The following is an 18893-nucleotide window of genomic DNA, read 5'->3' on the forward strand; positions in this document are numbered from 1 at the left end:
GGGACTCAGTCCCAGGACCTTAGGATCATAACCTGAGCCGAAGGCAGCCACTTAACCGACTGAGCCACCTAGCCGCCCCCACCCAACACTTTTAAAAAGACAATTCAATTTTAAAATGGGCTTTAAAAATCTTAAAAAAAAAAAAAAAAAAGATTTAACAGACATTTCTTCCAGGAAGATAGATACATGACCAATAAACATGTGGAAAATGTTCAACATCATTAGTAGTTGGGGAAATGCAAATCAAAACCAAAATGAGATACTACTACTTCATACCCACTAGGATGACTATAATAAAAAAGACAGATAATACGTTGGTGAGGAAGTGGAGAAATTCTCGTTCATTGTTGCTGGGAACTTAAACTGGTGCATTCTACCACTTTGGAAAACAGTTTGGCAGTTCCTCAAAAAGTTTAACACAGAATTACTATATGACCCAGCAATTCCAAATAGGTACCTAAGAGAAATAAAAACATATGTTCACACAAAAATGTGTAAATGAATATTCTTAATAACATTAGTTATGATAGTCAACAAGTGGGAAGAATCCAGTGTTCATACACTGATGAATAGATAAACTTAATGTAATATACCCATACAATGGAATATTTTGTACAAATAAATAGAAGTGAAGTACTGATACATGCCACAATATGTATGAACCTTAAAAGCATTATGGTGAGAGAGTAACCAGTCACAAAGGACCACAGAGCATATGATCCCATTTATATGAAATATCCAGAATAGGCAAATCCAGAGACAAAAAGTAGACTAGTGGTGGCCAGGGGCTAGAGGGTGGGATTGAGGTGGAAATGGGGGAGTGACTGCTAATGGCTGTGGGGTTTCTTTCTGGGGTGATGAAAATGTTCTCAAATTGACTTTGGTGGTGGTTGTACAACTCTGTGAATATACGAAAAACTACTGAATTATACACTGTAAGTGGGTGAATTGTGTGGCACATAAATTGTATCTCAATAAAGCTCTTTAAAAAAATCTAGGTTGTCCTAAAAAACAAAATAAAAAACATACAGACTCTAGAGTCAGACAACTAGGTTGGAATCTGTAGTCTCCCACTCACCAGTTATGAAGCTCAGAGCAATTTGCTTTATCTCCGCTTTACCCAATTTCTTCATCTGTAAATGAATGATTAATTCCAGCTGAGATCTCAAGGGAAATTTTCACCGAGATGGAATTTGGGCTGGGTCAAAAATAGCGTTTTGTTAGATTATGAGATAAAGACCTTAAAAGGAACTAACACTTTCAAGAGCACCTAATGTGTGCCAGGTTCTGCGCTAAACATTCTACGTATATCACTGCAGCTCATTCCTCCTGCTTTGTACTTAAGGAAAAAAGTGATGCTGAGAGTGAAGTGGTCAAGTGACCAAGTAGGGGTTCAACTGCAGGTTCAGGGTCTCCTGCATGGGGCCTGAGTAAGCCCTTGAGGAGGGAAGTGTCTGCGATCAGAGGGAGGGAGTGAAGTGAGGTCTGTCTGGTAGTGCAGGAGGGGGTGGGGCGGGAAGTGACAGTTAGCCTGCTTAGGAATTTGATGGCCAGACAAGGTTTCTGGATTTCACCCTGTGGGTAATAGGGAGCACAGAAGTGCTTATCAAAAAAGGCCATAAGCAGTAGGGATGTGGATATATTTTTATATGTAAAAATCTAAATTTATCTTGCACATTATTATATAGCTCAGATGTACCTTTCAGAAACCTTGTAATGTTACTCAAAATAGACACAGTCTGACAAGCTCGCCTTTAGTGAATTTTCCAGAGAAACTGGTTTGCTTCCACAATTTAAAGATGACTTTAAAGATAAATTAAAATCCTACCAGAGTCTGAGAATTTGTTAATTTGATCTGCTGATTGTTATCAAACGACAGACTGATTTTGATGTGAGTTTTAGAGCTAGAAATAGATAATAGAGCCTTTAAATCTCATTAAAACCCTCAAGAGATGAATAAAAACTGTTAGTCTCACCTTATTCAAGAGCTCAGTGAAAAGGAAAACCACCGTATACATAATTATTCAAATGGAATAGCTGATATGTATTGTATACTCATTTATCCTATGGTGGGCTTTGAGATTTTTTTTGTTTTCTGGTCTTTGGGTTTTTGACTAGTACTGTCAGCAGCAGGAAGCCTTGCCTATGCCTCCTAGTTGGAAAGAGATTCGTCCAAAGCCATCAAGAAGCAGAGTGTCCTGCAAGCATTTGACGTGTCTAGGGACTGGCAAAGCTGGTACCCCAAGGTCAGCACCATGCAGCTGAAGGAACGGGTAGCAAAAGTGCACTAGGGCCCATTCCAGGTGGTAACCCAACCTCAAGTCATGTTGCTAGCTTAGTGCACCTGCACGGGAAGTCCCAAATGCAAGGCTGCTCTTCCTCTCTAAGCCAGCGCTTCTCAATGGAGATCCTACATCTACTAGTATGGATGCCCTTGGGAAAAAAGTGAGGTGAGTGCATTTTTTGTTTACTTCAACGGTGGGGAACTTCTGCTAGAATTTAGTGAGCATCCCGAAAAAAAACATAGGACAGGACTGCACAGTGAAGAATTGCTCTGCATTTAACATGAGTTCCAAATCTCCTGCCACCTATTACCTGAGTTTCTCTGAAACTAAACCCTAATTCCATTTTAGACACAGATGAAATAGTTTTGACACGATTTTAATACACACTGAATTTTCCAGCAATTAAACTACCATGTAAATTGTGGGAAGACTGATATTGAGTCTTATTTAACCTTATTTTAAAATGCTAAATATGACCATTTATACTTAAACAATTTACTTTTTAGTTACTTAGGCTTTTAACACTGTTCTCATACACAACTTACACAATTTCCTGTAGTAGAGTTTCTTTTTCTAATCCCTCCTCAATATTCTGTTGCTTATGGAAGGAAGTTATCTGTAGTGTCTTTTTAAATATGAGACTGAGTGTATGCATTGACACATGGTGGAATTTCAAGAAAGGAGATAGGTTTTTGGTGATACTTTGTTCTGTGCAAATAAATAAAGGAAAACTCATCTAAAATGGAGTCAAGGGCACCTGGTTGGCTCAGTAGAGCATGTGACTTGATCTCAGGATTGTAAGTTCGAACCCCACATTCGGTGTGGGGATTATTTAAAAAATCTTAAAAATATAAAAAATGAGGTGCCTGTGTGCCTCAGCCAGTTAAGCATCAGACTCTTGATTCTGGCTCAGGTCATGATCTCAGGGTCATGGGATTGAGCCCGAACGTTGGGCTTTATGCTCAGTGTGGTGTCTGCTTGAGATTCTTTCTCTCCCTCTTCCTCTGCCTCTCTTTTTTCTCTCTCTCTCTCAAGTAAATAAATAAATAAAATCTTTAAAAAAATAAAAAGTAAAAAAATAAAATGGAGTCGAGAAGCCCCGCAAGAAGTTTTCACAAATGTACCACTCATTGCAGCCTCCATAACCAACAGAAAGTAGAAAGATACAAATTATCATGAGAATGGAGGACATTTTTCAAATAGGAACTTCATCTCCTGCTTTTAAGGAAAAGAAGGAAGATCCCTCCCTGCCCCAGCAACAACACACTACCACCGTTTGCAGCCAATAAGAAACCGTCTCAACCATGAACTCTTGTTCTTCTCCAAAGAACTTTTGTTTAAAACAATCCTCCTCAATTTCTTCTTAAAACATAATAAAAGCTGACCTTCCCTTTGTCTCTTTGGACTTGACTATGGCTCACCATAGCTTGCATGTCCCAAATTGCAATTCCTCTGCTATTTCCCAGTAAACTCATCTTGCTGGTAAAATTACTGTCTATTTTATTTTTAAGGTTGACAGTTCCTACCCTGCCCTATGTTATAACACAAGGAATTAATTATTGTGAGACCATGCATTAATAAAGTCCAGCTCATTTGCAAGAATATCAAGCTTTCTCATTTTCCCCATATTAACAGTCAACAATTTGTCTTGGTATCTAATCTTTACTTTAGTTAAGGTTATTTTCTCTTGCCTTTTATCACACACTTATAAGAATTATTCTGATTTTACCCTTATGTCCATTCCTTCATTTTCCCATAACAATTCTATAAAATGGCTTCTCATATTTTTACTTTTTTTAAATCCAAAACTATTCATTATGAGTGTTGGACTATTTCATTATATCTCCTCATGCAGTCAACCTGAATCTTATATATCTTATATATTAAATATATAAGATTACTAAATACTAATTACTTGCATTTTTATTTCACTTATTACACTTAAGTCATTGTATTGGTTTTTGAAATTATAGGTATTTGCTATCTATAAATTTCCTTTCAGAATAGTAAATACAGTATACTTATTTGTTATAAAACTTTTTATGAAGTATTTGTTATATTAAGTGGTCACTGTACTGTTATTATTGTAACAAAACACTTTTCACATTTTATATCAAAGAAAACAGAATGTGATTTAGCCAAGATAATACATAAAGAATAAGCTTTGATATCTTAAAAGAGAACCTTGGCTGCTCGCTCTATTCTCACTTTATAGACCTCTGTTCACCATTAAAATGCTTTATCATTCATCATTTGGGTCCTCAGTAAATATGTTGCAGTTAGAAGTGATTATAAGAACTTCATATAGAGCTATTATTATTAATAATAATAATGCCAGGAATAACCACCATGTATTGGTCACAAGCAGGCACCATACTCAGAACTTTCCATCTATTATCTCATATAACCCTCACAATAATTGTGTCAAATAGGTATGTTGTTATTTATGGTCACAGATGAGGAAAATGAGGCTGAAACAGTTCAGTAACTTGCCTTGATCAGGAGGCCAGGAAGGGACAGAGGCCCACACTCACACTTCAGCCTCTTTGTCTCCAATGCCCACATGTTCTGTCTCCAAAAAGAACAGTGTTCTTTAGTTTTGCATTAAGAAAAATAAAACATAAAAATATTTTGAATTGCAGAGGAAGGCAGGAGTGCTTTCAATGAATCTGTTAAGGAAATCAATAATTCCTACAAGTATTTCAAATCAAAATGATGGAGGAAAAGACACTGTAACTCACACTGGTGGCTTACTGATTTTCGCTAGCTATGCCACGATGATCTCCCCTTTCTCACCGTTTGGGATTGATTCACCCAATGCTGCTCTCCACAGGACCACATCAATATCAAATTGCAGAGTGACCTATAAAAAGATGTTACAACTTGTGCTGTCCAATACAGTAGAACTACACCAGCCCATGTGGCTACTGAGCATTAGAAGTGTGACTAGTCCAAATTGAGATCTACCGTAAAGTGTGAAATACTCACCAGGTCACAAATATTTAATATAAAAAAGTGAAGTATCTCCTTAATAGTTTTAATTTTTGTTATATGCTGAAGTAATATTTTGGAGATATGGGCTAAATAAAATGTTATTAAAATTGATTTCACCTGTTTCTTTTTATTTTTTTAAATGATTTTAAATAGATTTCAAATGACATATTTGGCTCACATTTGCAGTTTACATTATGGTTCTATTAGGCAACACTGTTCAGAACCATATGTGTTTTCAAATAACCAACCTTAAAATCGAGTCATGGAAAAAAAAAACTGTTGAAGAACAAAAGCAAAACAACAAACAAATGAAACTCAATACTTAGTGTGCGAGAAAAATTATTTGACTAAAGTTTCAATCTTAGTCTACCAGTTAGGAGATGCATAAACTTTGATGAATCATTTCATACCTAGTAATCATTTAATGCCTATTTTGTAAAATCAAGGAAATAACTATATCCTTACCTCATGGGGTTGTTACAAATATAAAATGAATACTTATTTCGTTCATTTATTCATTTGACAAAACTTTAGTGATACAAGGAGCTTACAGTGGGAGTTACAGAATTTTATAGGAGCCATAGCAGAGAGCATCATAAAGTGTCTGTGACTGGTTAACTCTGCTTGGGGATTAAGGAAAAATTCAACAGAGGGTTTAGCTTCTGATCTGCCTCTTGAATGTGAAGAGGAATTTGCCAGGGAGAGAAGTCAGGGAATATCTTGTCTTCATGTCTCCCAAATGTGAAAACAGGGTGTGCTCAGTGAATGGGGGTGGGGTGGCGGTGAGGGTGGGGGTGTGGTTAAGGCTCTGGCAAATAAAGAGGAGGGGAGGAGAGGTAGTATCTTGTTTCCAGTGTTGGAAGGTTCTGGGATAGAAGGTTCTGACTGATGCTGACAGAGAGCCAAAAAAAGAGGAACCAAAATTACTTGGTAGCTTTTGGTGATGGTGTGCATATTCTAATGTAATTTTAGAATCTTTGTTCCTTTCTTAGAGGAGGATGTTAACAAAAGGTATAAATATAAATTAGCAGGATTTAATTGAATAGTATTCAATAACTAGCTTCTGTACAAAACTGTGTGGGGCAAAATATTCCTTTTTCTTAAAGTGAATACTTAGCTCTTTGGGTTAGGGCAATGCTTCATAAAAGGGCCCACTTTTTCAACAGGATAATTACAGGGCTCCCTAGAGGAAAGGGTAGCTTCACAAAAAAACTGGAGCCTACCAGAAATCATTTAGACCTTCCAGTACTTCCAAAGACTGAATTAGTTGCTAGAAATAAACATATATCAAAGTTACTCATCTGTACTAATGCTGTAGTCAATATGATTGAAATTTTTCCATGGGACTATATTTATATTAAAATTACAATGAAAATAATGGTATATGATACATTCAAGATTATATATTTGAGGCTAACATACTTATAAAAGGCAATTTCAAAAACAAAATTATGGCTGCCTTTTAATTCTAGTATTTTCTTTGGCACACTTTTTACAGGGATTGCTGTTTCAAGAACAATAAAAATAAACATCAACTAATCACAAATCTATTTACAAGTTGTGGGTAGATTGTAGAACCACAAAATGAAAATATTTTATTTTCAACATTAAATTTACATTATTTAAGGAATCAATATGCTGTACGTAAAAGTGGAAAGACCTGTTTTTTAGACAGCACATAAATAAAATCATGTTGTTATTGAATAGAAATTTTTAATCTTTTCCTTTCAGATCATGAAATAAATAGGACATAAGGCTAAAAGGCTGTTTTTCAGCTAAGGTCTATTCTTTGCAATAAATGGTATTGAGCAACAAAACAAATTGATATGCCAGTGTTTCTGACTGAAGAGATTATTGATTATATCAAAGAAGAATTCTTATAACAAGATAATATTCTTTCCCTGTTGACAACAAATTAGCTACCAAGTACTGTAATTGCTTTCTGCTTTTCAGCTTTCGGGTCATGATCTCATCTTTGCAAGATCTCTCATCCTCTAGAAGAGCCTGCTTCATTTCCTAGAGGACCACAAAAGGAAGAAACCAGGTACTGATTCATCTTTCATCATTTAGGGTTTGCTCAGGTCTGGTTTCCTCCAAAGGCACTTTAGAAGCAACAACAGCAACAGTAAGACCAAACATCTTGCTTTGCTTTGGTTTTGGTCTCCAGAACGCATTCCTCTCTTAAAAAAACATTGCTACTTATTAGGGGATATTTAGGTAAAGGTTCTCTAATCATATTTGCAAAAATAATGTTTCCTTGATTTTAAGGATCCTGCTTGTGTCCCTGGCCTATTTACATTCTAAATAATAGCAGAAATATAAATGTAATAGAAAATATCTATGTGTTTTCCTTCTATGTATTCTGTTTATTTATTCTTTTCCCCACTAACTGTGAGCTCCTTGAAAGGAGACACTTTTTCTTCATTGTGCTCATTATGTAATGAAATACAATGCCTGCTCAATAAATTTATGTGTACATAAAACAGAGTAGTTGAAGGTTATGGGCAGACAAGCCATAGCAACTAGCAATACCACCTCCTCCCACCCACCCCCACCGTCCCCCCACACTATACTCCTTGGAAAGTATCTGTTTAGTGAAAAGTATATGGTCTTGAAAATCAAATAGAACCAGGTTAAAATTCCAACGTAGACACTCATTGAGCAATTCAACTTCCTTGATCCTTACTTTTTTATATGTGTAAAGTGAGGACAATACCTCCTATGTTGTAGGGATTTTTGAGGATTGAATGAATGAATATTCATAAGGAATGTATCATAATGCTTGCCTGGCACATAAAAGACACTCAATAAATACTGATCCTCTATCTTCCTTTAATGTCCCAGACTTATCCTCTTCAAACTGGTACTTAGCAATGTGCCAAGAGTGTCACAAAGCCACTGGATAAACATGATGGTCATCCTGCTGCATATACTTTTCTGGATGGCATATAATTATATTAATATAAAAGATTTATTCAGGGATTCATTTAGCCAACAAATTTTTTTTAGCATTTGTTATGAAACAGCAGTCTGATGGGTGCAAGGGATAAAATAATAAATAAGACATGGAGTTTCTAGTCTAGTGGTAAAGAAGAAAGGGAGGGAGGGAGAGAGGGAGGGAGGGATGGAGGGAGGAAAGAAGTTACAATTTTTGACAAGTGCTGTGAAGGAAACAAAGAGATTGCAGAGACAGAAACCTGTGGAGAAGGAGCCAACCTCTTTAGATAGAGTGCGCAGAGAAGGCTTTTAAAAGCAGGTGGCATGTAAGTTGGATAATAAGGACACAGCCATAAGAAGACTTAAGGATGAGCATTTGAAGCAGAGGAAACAGCAAAGCAAAAGTCATCTGAATTCCTCAGGTAAAACAAATGTCATATTTGCTAGCTTGGCACTTTCCCTGACTCCCAGCTATTCAGGGCTTTTTGGTAAATATTTGGTAAATATTGTAGTGGGGACCTTGAATGCCAGGTGCAAGATGTACAAATGGCAGATAAAAATCACTCTCTTTTCACCCCTCTATATTTAAGTTAGCAGCTTGCAAGGGCTATAACTAAGTGTTCAGAATAAACTGGTATAACTCAAATATAGAGGGAAAGATTATATAGCTAGATTTATATACCGCTTATGAGGCACTTGCAACTCAAGATAGAGATTCACACTAAAATAAAATAAAACTAAAGTTCCTCTCGGCACACTCTGATGCTTTCCTTTTGCCTCATGTGGGCATACTGCCACAAATGGTAATTGTTTCTCTTTATCCAGACATAGGAAATCACAATTATAAAACTTATTGAATTATTATAAATTTTGTTAGTAACACATTTACTGAAAAGCATTGGTTTCACTGCAGAAATCTTGAGAGGATTTAAGGTAGGTGAATCTCTTGAAGGAGGGATAATTTTATCTTATTTATCTTTGTGTTGCTAATATCTTGCATAGTGCCAGAGACAGATATTCAATGTACACTTGATGAATTAAAAATAAGTTACAGTTTCCAATTCGGATTGCTGAGGGGTACCAGGAATCTCTTGAGCTCAGGCATTTGTCATTACGATTAAATTCCAGTGAAACAGAACAATATGTACACTTTGCTTTTGTTTGTAATCATTGGTTTGGCCATACTTTTAGCTCCACACATACTCTGTATCTCCAACACCTATGAAATTCTGTTTGTGACAAATCCTTCATAATCTTGATAATAGGCCTAACAAAACACCGTAACACAATGAAGCTGAGAAGGCAAAAAGTAATTAATTACAGTATTGCAGGAAGGATGAAGAGTTATGGTCACAAAGCTGCTTTTGAAACTGTTCTTAGAGGAGTTATCCCTGTTGCCCTAGTGAAATTACTGAGAAAAAAAAAGCAAGTGATTTCTTCAGAAGTGACCTTATTTTCCTTAGGTTTTAAAATTGTTTTCTATATGGAAGAGAAATTTATTACAATCTTGAAGCAATATATATATACGATATATACTAAGAATAGCAAATCCGTGCAAGATTCAAATATTCTTGATAGTGAGGACTGCTGGAATTTGGCTTTGGTATCCCATTTAAAAATTTAAAGAAATGAAAAATACATACAATGAGAAACTAAATTTAAGGACAGATTAAGTCAACCATAACTATTGGGTTAATTTTTAAAGTACGTATATATTTGTGAACATTTATATTCGCTTTTCAAAGGTAAATTTTCATTCCATTATGGAATCCATACCTTAATATGTATCATTCATTTCTTTCTCTTTTTTTTTTTTGTACCATTCATTTCTATTTTGACTTTTTATCCAACAAGGACCACAGCATGATAGGCAAGAACTCAGAGAATTTGCTGCACTGTTACCATAGTAAATATTTCTTCCTTCACTAGGCTGAGATATCTTGGCCCTGGTGAACAGTTTAAACTACTTAGGAAAAGAGTGTGTCTATCTTGTGACACTCTCTCTTAATCTATTAATAAAAGCAATAACAATGGCTGGCCTTTAGACCGTATCATTGTACCTCAGCTTTTCTGCTTGAGATCACTATTCCATTGGGCTCTACATTTATCCCTCACCAGTGTCTAAGACCAGAGGAAATGAGGATCAGGCCATTTAACATACAAGAAAGAAGCATCAGAAGTCACCTTACAAGGGCAAACAGAGAAGTTGGCTCACAGTCACGTCCTTCTCCAATTTCACATTACACCTTACATCTGTATATATTAAGCAACCACCAATAGGTCTTCCATCTGGCTACCCTATTACATCTTAGGTAAAACATACATACAGAGAGAAGCTCTCAGATACTCCAATCAAGAAACCATTATAGGGAGCCAAATTAGAAGCGAGGGGAGCACATTTCACATTTTACAAATGGCAGGAAGGAACGATCATTAAAAAATTTAAATTGTGAAAATAATTTAATTTGAAAGAGGAGATTGAAAAAAAAAGAGGACAACTATAACTGAAAAAAACCAAATTTATGGACTGTTTTACATTCGCATGGAAATTTGACTTAGGCTTCAAAAATTCTCCTCTGATTTACATGTGCAGAAAAATTGTTCTCAGACATCCTTCACCAATATTTCCTACTCCCAGAGTACTTTCCATAAATATTTATGTGAGAATTGATTTGACTCTTTTCTAGTTTCTGCTGGCCTGCTTGCCTATTCAATTTTTTTTTTTATTTCTGTCAAAATGAAACACTAGCTGGAGGAATGGATAAGCAGCTAAAAATGTAGTTTCTGGTCGATTGAACCCCCACTATATGATACCTGAATATTCGTAGGTAAGCTCCACATCCAATCTGGTACTTCTCACCACATCAGGGCCACCAAAGCTGAACTTCCTCATTGGAGATTTGTTAGAAAGCTACTTGTCATTTCTAGCCAGGAGTTAACTGCAGTTTTTGTTTGTTTGTTTGTTTGTTTTTTTACTCCCTTAACTGTAGCTTTTATATGATGGAAATTATCCTAAGTTGGATATGCTTATGATAAAAAGAAAATAGATCAAACATATTCTAGTTATCAAATCTCCAGGGGAAACACTTTGTCTAAAACTTCAGATGCTGTTCATTTGTGTCAATCCCTCATTTGGTCATTTCTGGAAGGAAGCACATTCTTTGCTGAGCTGAATGTAGTATCAACTCCTTGAATTCAGGTTGGAATTTCAGCAAGAGAGATGAAACACAGAGGGTCCTACTTATGGCATAACTTACTATTGGGACACACCCACACGATCTTGAAAAAGGGCTTTGTTTATTTCCCACTCAGGTGTTGGGTGGTTGAGGGTTCAGTACTGTTAAAGTCTCAAATATAAAAAGTGAATATATTATGTATAGTTGATGCTGCAAGTATTTCGCCGAAGGGCAGGAGCAAATTCTGTTTCCCGGTTTTAGTGGCACAGCTGGTGGGCCCAGCTGTCTCACTGAAGACATTTTTTTTTTTTAAAGATTTTATTTATTTATTTGAGAGAGAGAATGAGATAGAGCATGAGAGGGTCAGAGGGAGAAGCAGACTCCCTGCTGAGCAGGGAGCCCGATGTGGGACTCGATCCCGGGACTCCAGGATCATGACCTGAGCCGAAGGCAGTCGCTTAACCAACTGAACCACCCAGGCGCCCTCACTAAAGACATTTTTGTTACAAAGTTCCAGCCAGTCACTTTGCCTGGTGGTCCAGTGTAAAGGTCTCCTTGCAAATTTCCCTAAGAGATAGCACAGCAGATGACTATATTGCTGATATTGGTCCAATTTCAACTGAAGCTGAGATCTTGGGTTTCTGAATAATGGTTCTCCAACAATTAAAGAAAAAGGAGCATTCAAAAATGGGAATAATGAGGGTCACCAATACAAGTGAGGGCAGCATTAGAAGATTATAATTAGTGGCATTATTTGACATAAGATTATTTCAAAAACTTTAAAAGTTTTTGAAAAAGGCTTTAAAGATATAAACTCAGAGAAAAGAAGTTTTAATTTTACAGTGAACTATTCTAAAAGCATATAACCTTCAATATAAGAAGAAAAGTATACTGGAATCACAAAGTTTTTGAAGTGGTTTCCTTCTGTATAAGCATTTAAATGACCAAATGAAGTAAGGAAAAATGAGAAGATTCAGAGTGATGTATCCACAAGGATTGCTCAAATAAAAAAACTGTTCAAATAATACAACATCTACTACACAGTTGGTAAGAAGTGGTGGTTCAGGGAGTGGTTAGCTGTTATTTTATGTAGTCATTTAAATAAGAGACTAAATAAGATGCAAAACATAATCATTTACACAGAACATTTCCAAATATGGAAGCTATACAAATAAAATTGCTACCCTTCATTATTGTCAAGAGGACTCATCTTCTAAGCAGTTGTTTCCATATAGATGCAATGTTTTATTTAGTTCCTATTAAATTTATAGTACATGTTTCAAGATAAGGATTGGTTATGGAAAGGTATTTCCTTCTGAGTAAAACCAACTGTAAAAAATGGAGATTAAACCCATAATATGGGCTGCATGACACCTGGTGAAAAACTAAGTGAACTGATCCAGTCTTCAAGATGTAGGACATACTCCATCATACTATGACTATCGATTATTCAGCAAAACTCACAGCATGCTTAAATTTATAGTGACTGGGCAAGGCTCTTCAAACAACTTTGATAAGCAAATAGAGTAAAACATCTTTTCAAGGAGACTTACCTGCTCTCTCTTTGCTTCGTTTGTCAGAGAGCACCTGCCAAAAAAAAAAAAAAAAAAATCACAACTATCTTAATATCTCAAAATTACACTGTTTTCATCAAAAATAACATCATCAAGTTTGAAAAAAAAATCAGATTGTAAAATTAGGAACGAATGACCTCCAGAAATGAAAATAAAATGCCACAAGGATATTAGGATTGAATGATTTTAGACTGAATAAATTGTTTAGAATATTAAACATAATTAAAGTATTTATTCACAAGGAAAATGTATTAAGTTTGTTTTTCTCTGGATTACATAAAAATTCACACTATCCTATGTCCATTTAGTAACCAGAAGACTGAAGTCTAGTTTTTGCCTTCTACTCCACTGTCCTCGTGTAACCAATAACCTCCTTAGTGCTAAAACCACTCCCTACCCCACTTTCTCTCTCTGTAACACTCCCCCAGCCAAGGCAGCTGAGAACTCCTCCTTTCTGAATTTATCTTTCTGGGCTTTTGTTCTCCCACACTGTTCCTGCTGTTTTTTCTATTTACCTACCTGTTCCTTCTCATTTTCTTGGTGGGCTCCTTTTTTGCTTGTGCCCTTCTTGTATATTGATTTCATTTACTTTTGTTTTATTTTCTTTTGTCAGGCATTGTTCAGGGCCTTCTCCTCTCACTCTGCACTTTTCCCAGGGTGATCTCATCTACTTTTCATCCATATTCTGATAACCTCCAGATTTATACCCTCAGACCAAGTCTCTTTCCTTGAGCTCCGGGCCAATAGAGGAAACTTTTACTGGACATCTGCTTGGGGACATTTCACAGATACCTCAAACTCCATGTGTCCAAAGCTCAACATTACCCACCCCCTCACATACACACCCAGCTTCACACTGATCCCTTTTCTGTGTTCCCATCTTAGTGAATGGCTTCACCATTGCTATGGACTGACTGTGTGCCCCACCTCCCACCAAATTCATATGTTGAAGCATAATCCCCAATGTGAAAGTATTTGGAGGTAGGGCCTTTGGGAAGTATTTAGGTTTGGATGAGGTCATGAGAGTGGATCCCCCAAGATGGGAGTGGTGCCCTTAAGGGGATGAAGAGCTCAGAGCTCTCTCTCTGTCATATGAAGACACAGCAAGAGATGGTCATTTGCAAGCCAGGAAACAGGCTCTCACTAGCCCCCGAATCTGCCAGTGCCTCAATTTTAGACTTCCAGCCTTCAGATCTTGAGAAATAATGTTTGTTGTTTAAGACACATAGTCTATGGTATTTTTGTTATAGCATCCTGAACTGACTAAAACAACCACCTACTCGGTTGCTCAAACCAGAAACGCAAAGATCATCCTTGACTCTTTCCTGTCCTTCTAGTTAAATTGTTGATGCCTACTCCCAAATCTTGCCTAAATCCATCTACTTCTTTTCATTCCTACTTCCACCTCTGAGCAACATTCAGGTCTTGCTTAGATAACTACAATAGCTTCCTAACTTCTAGCCGGATTCTAGTCTCTTATTCCCCTCCAAACTATTCACACCCAGTGTGATCTTTCCAAAATACAATTTCATCATGTCACTCTTCGTGAAACCGTTCCCCATTATCCTAAGAATAAATACAATTTAGATCATATGCTTAAGATCATATGCTTAGCAATCAGAAAGACAGTGACTAGCTGCATGACCTTCCGAAAGTTACCAAATTTCTCTGAACCTCACTTCTTTGTCAGTCAATGGGGTTGCTTTAAGGAGTAAGTAAAATAATTCATGTGATGTGCTGAGCAGCAAGTGTGGTATAGAGGAGACATATGATGAACATTTGTTGATTTTTCTGAAGGAAATTCTGAAAAACAGAGACTGAAATTTTACTAACTTTTTCAAAGCATCAAGTAAATGATACTCAACAGGAGTCAGGGATGAAGGAGGCAAAATACTGATGCAGTTAAAGCTTTGTCCTTGATACCTCAGTTCCTACCCACCCCATTTTTTATTCTCTCTCTTTTTCTCACCCTTTTCTATGCCCCTGCTCATACTTATCCTGGGTAAAACAAGTCCACAAAAGAGTTGGTGACTGGCAATAAGAAGAGTCACTTTTCCCAAGGATCTTTGCTTTTTAAAGGGTAACATCTGACAACAAACACCAAGTACTGAACCTCTAATGGTAAAACTTCAGATGCTGTGAGACTGAGGAGGAAAATCTCTCTCCACACATCACAGGGAAAATCAAGTAGGTGACTACTTGCTGCTCTAGAAAGAACCCAACCTGACTGCAGATGGTAGTATAGATTTATTTATTTATTTATTTATTTATTTATTTATTTATTTATTTATTTCATAGTAGTATAGCATATTTAAATGGTTCTGACTTGGTCTGGAAGCAAATTTATTTAATGACTATTTGACTTAGAATAGCAAGTAGAATAAAATTAGAAAGTAAAATAACTTATATTAAGTTATCTTCTAAATAGCACAATAATGTTTCAATCATCACACAAAGAAATAACCCAGTAGAATTCAAGCTCAACTGTTTAAAAATTCTCATTTATGAGCAATTACTACAGAGAAATTTCAGCCTGAGGGCTTAAAAAGAAAACAAAACCTATTAAGTAGGCCTTCTCAGCCACTCCTTGAGATTGAGTGCTAACATAGCCACTCCTTCACAGAAGAACTGAAAGATTACCTGATTCCAAAATAAATCAATGCAACCCAGGTGAAATTGGGATTCCCAGATAAAACAGACTATTTGACAAGAGTATGGTTAAATATTACTTAGTTCTAAATATAGAATGTTACATTAAAGGATATATAGAATTTGAATTTGATAAATACATAAATTGACATGGAAATATGAAAAATATTAATGTTGAGTGTCATGATGAGAAAAAATGTAGAAATTAAATGCCTGAAATTAACACAACAAAAATTAGTGCTCTTGAAAACTGAATATATTTGGGAAATATTATTGAAGTTCAAAGATTTTAGAGATATTTTAAAATGAACCCCTAACACAATAACCATTTAAATAGTACATGAAAAGTTAGAAGCAGAGGTAGGGACATTCATTTCTCAGGAAAACTGATGTGGCAAAGAATAAATAAATAAATATATATTTATTATTAATTATAGATATTTATTTATATGTATTTTCTATAATATGTCAGTTCTAAACATTCACAAATGTGATGGTGAAGATATATTTCCTTATAGATATACAGCAATATTTTAGCATAATAATTTTCATTAAAAATCACTAGATGCCAGGGGCTTGAAGGAGGAGGAAATGGGAAGCTATTGTTTAATGGGTACAGAGTTTCAGTTTTGCAAAATGAAAATAGTTCTGGTGAGGGTTGCATGGCTATGTGAATGTACTTATGCAACTAAAGTGTACACTTAAAATGGTTAAGACAATAAATTTTATGTTACGCATATTTTTTGACAATTAAAAAAGACACATAAAAATCTCTAGGTGCATATATTCTATTGTAACTCAAACCTCTCTGTTTGGAAACCCAAATGATAGGGTAGAAGCATTTTAGACCCTAGCAATATATCATATTGATAGAATATCTCTAAGAACTACAATGTGACTTATGGGCAGATAATAAAGGAAATGATATTAACTTGGAGATCATTATTTATACTCTCCTAAAGTTACCATTAGTTTATAGTCAGCTTCAGAAACTAAGAAAGAAGGGTGCACTTTGGAGCAGAATGTGGGATGTCATTCACTGATGCCAGGTTAGTTAGATTAAATGTGTCTAGACCACCAATGGGTTTTTTCTCTGAATGTTTTATTCAACAAATAGTTGTTGAGTGCTTTGTCAATATACAGAAACACACATCTCTAGCATTACACTGGGTGCTTGACAATCTCTGTTGTATACATGGCTGGGGGAAGGTAAATCATCAAAGCTGCAGATTAGGAACTCTAGAACTGTTAGACTTATCTCATGGATAAATCATAGTAAATTCCTTTGAATTAAGTTTAAGAGTCTTTTGCTTCATTTGGTGAGATCTCCCAGAAGGTATTAAGTTTTTAATACCTCTAAAGCCATAGTAATTATAAATCCATGCTCACACAGTCTAAGAATAACAACATTTTAGGAATTATGATACGGCTGGATTTAAAATGCAGTTGATTTTTGGAACAAATTTACCCAGACATGTATCCCTTGCCCATATAGACAAATATGCAGATTAAATGAACAGAACAATACCAGAAAACCATGAAAATATCCAGATAATTTTTATTGGGAGGCTATAGTCCTTGGGGCACATGATGATCAATCAAGTCAATAAATACATTAACTACTACTGTCCAAGTGAAATCTGAAAGTTATTTCAACACCTGCTGCTCCTGAAACACAAAGGGCACATTTGTTCCTAATGCCCTCATTGTAAACCTTCAAAACCCAAAGCAACAGATAAAATACCAAAGTAAATAAATTCTTAGGTAAACATGTAAGCCATTTTACTATTTGCTCTTTACTTTGTCCAGAATATACCTGCTGGTTTCAAACTCAATAAGTTATATTCAGAGGTGACCCTGATTTAAACATCACAGAAAAATGTCTAAGTAGCAATGATTAATCACCAGATCACCACTAGAAAGTTGGTTCCCTTGGACAAACATAAGGGATGTGAGTATTACACACTGACTTTGGCCTAAATAATTTAAGGCTGACTGACACTGGTAGGTGAATTTATCTCTCAAAAAAACTTTTTCTAATCCTCATGTTAACTACCTAAGAGGTCATCTACAAACTATATATAAAAATGAAAGAGAAAAGAAAATATGCAAAGCATTAAAATCTGCAATTCCAGAGTCATTTTTAAGGAGCCTTGCTTAGAGAGAGGTTCAACCAAAGTATCAGTTCATGAAGGAAAAAAAATGAAAATATAATGTTCCTTTATCACCATGCTAACCTCTCAATATTGACTTTAAATTTGAATTCAAAATATTCCAAGCATGGCCTTGTAGAGAAGTTTCCAAAACTTTTTATTTTGAAAAATTCTATATACTGTTTCCTACCTAATTCTCAAAGCTATTTCTTCTCTGACTCAGGTTGAGAAAAGACTGAAGTGACTCTTAGTTGGTGGGGTATGTGGAGAAACAGAAGTTAATAGATTTCCTCACAATTACCTATGCAATGAAAGCCAAAGAAAAGGCCACTAAAAAGGATAGAGAGAATACACAATTTTAGGTCTACTCTTTATTTTTATTTGATTTTCCTTGATTTCCTCTAGACCTGAGATACATACAGTAATGCTTATTTCAGTGCATACAAAAATCTCAATAAATCTTAAACGTAACAGCCAAGTGAAAATCTACTTTTGCAGATTTAAAAACATTTTGGTTCAACCCATGATGTATAAATCTTTTTACTTCTAAATTTAAATTTTGGTGTATATATATTAGTATTCACATATTTGAATAGATCGAGTAAGTAATACATAATTTTAGATGTTTAATCTAAATGCAAAAAACCCCCCAAACAAACAGTCTTTACTAGCCCAGTGAGTCTAAAATGATGTTATTTAATAAACCATGGCATTTTAATAAGCATTCTTGACATCTGGTGTTAATAAAAAGGATTTTATATTTTACAGTTAACATTTAAAGAAAAAACATGACTGCAGTTTTGCTATTTATTGCAGACCACAGATGGCATAAGCCACATTTGGGTGGCTTCATTTCCTTCTTGATTAGTTTATATAAAGAGGCCACTTGTTTTCTCTCTTTCTGTGTATGTTTTGTATAAGATTTGGACCAAGTCCCAGAAATGAATAAATGAAGGAAGAAAGGAATGCATCAAATAAAAATTAAGTTTCTTAATAACAAAACTGATTATAGAATTTTCCTGGATTCAGTTTAGTTAATAAAGTTCACTTTAAACAATGATCCAAGGAATTTTGCATCTGGATAAATATTTGAAGTAAGTTTTCCAGAACTGAAAAAAAAAAAAA

General features: G+C 35.4%; 1 protein-coding gene across 2 annotated transcripts in view; it reads right to left on the reverse strand.

Annotated features, from left to right (window-relative positions):
• STARD13 (StAR related lipid transfer domain containing 13) overlaps positions 1 to 18893 on the reverse strand; it is a 468749-nt gene that overhangs the window by 283230 nt on the left and 166626 nt on the right. For both annotated transcript variants that reach the window (XM_081814819.1, XM_081814820.1), the window contains exon 4: positions 12946 to 12979. In XM_081814819.1, coding sequence (XP_081670945.1) covers positions 12946 to 12979 — 34 coding nt within the window. The remainder of the gene's footprint in view (positions 1 to 12945; positions 12980 to 18893) is intronic.

The sequence above is a fragment of the Leptonychotes weddellii genome, chromosome 3, assembly GCF_054177405.1.
Source record: "Leptonychotes weddellii isolate Sample4059 chromosome 3, ASM5417740v2, whole genome shotgun sequence".
NCBI classification, from domain to species: domain Eukaryota; kingdom Metazoa; phylum Chordata; class Mammalia; order Carnivora; family Phocidae; genus Leptonychotes; species Leptonychotes weddellii.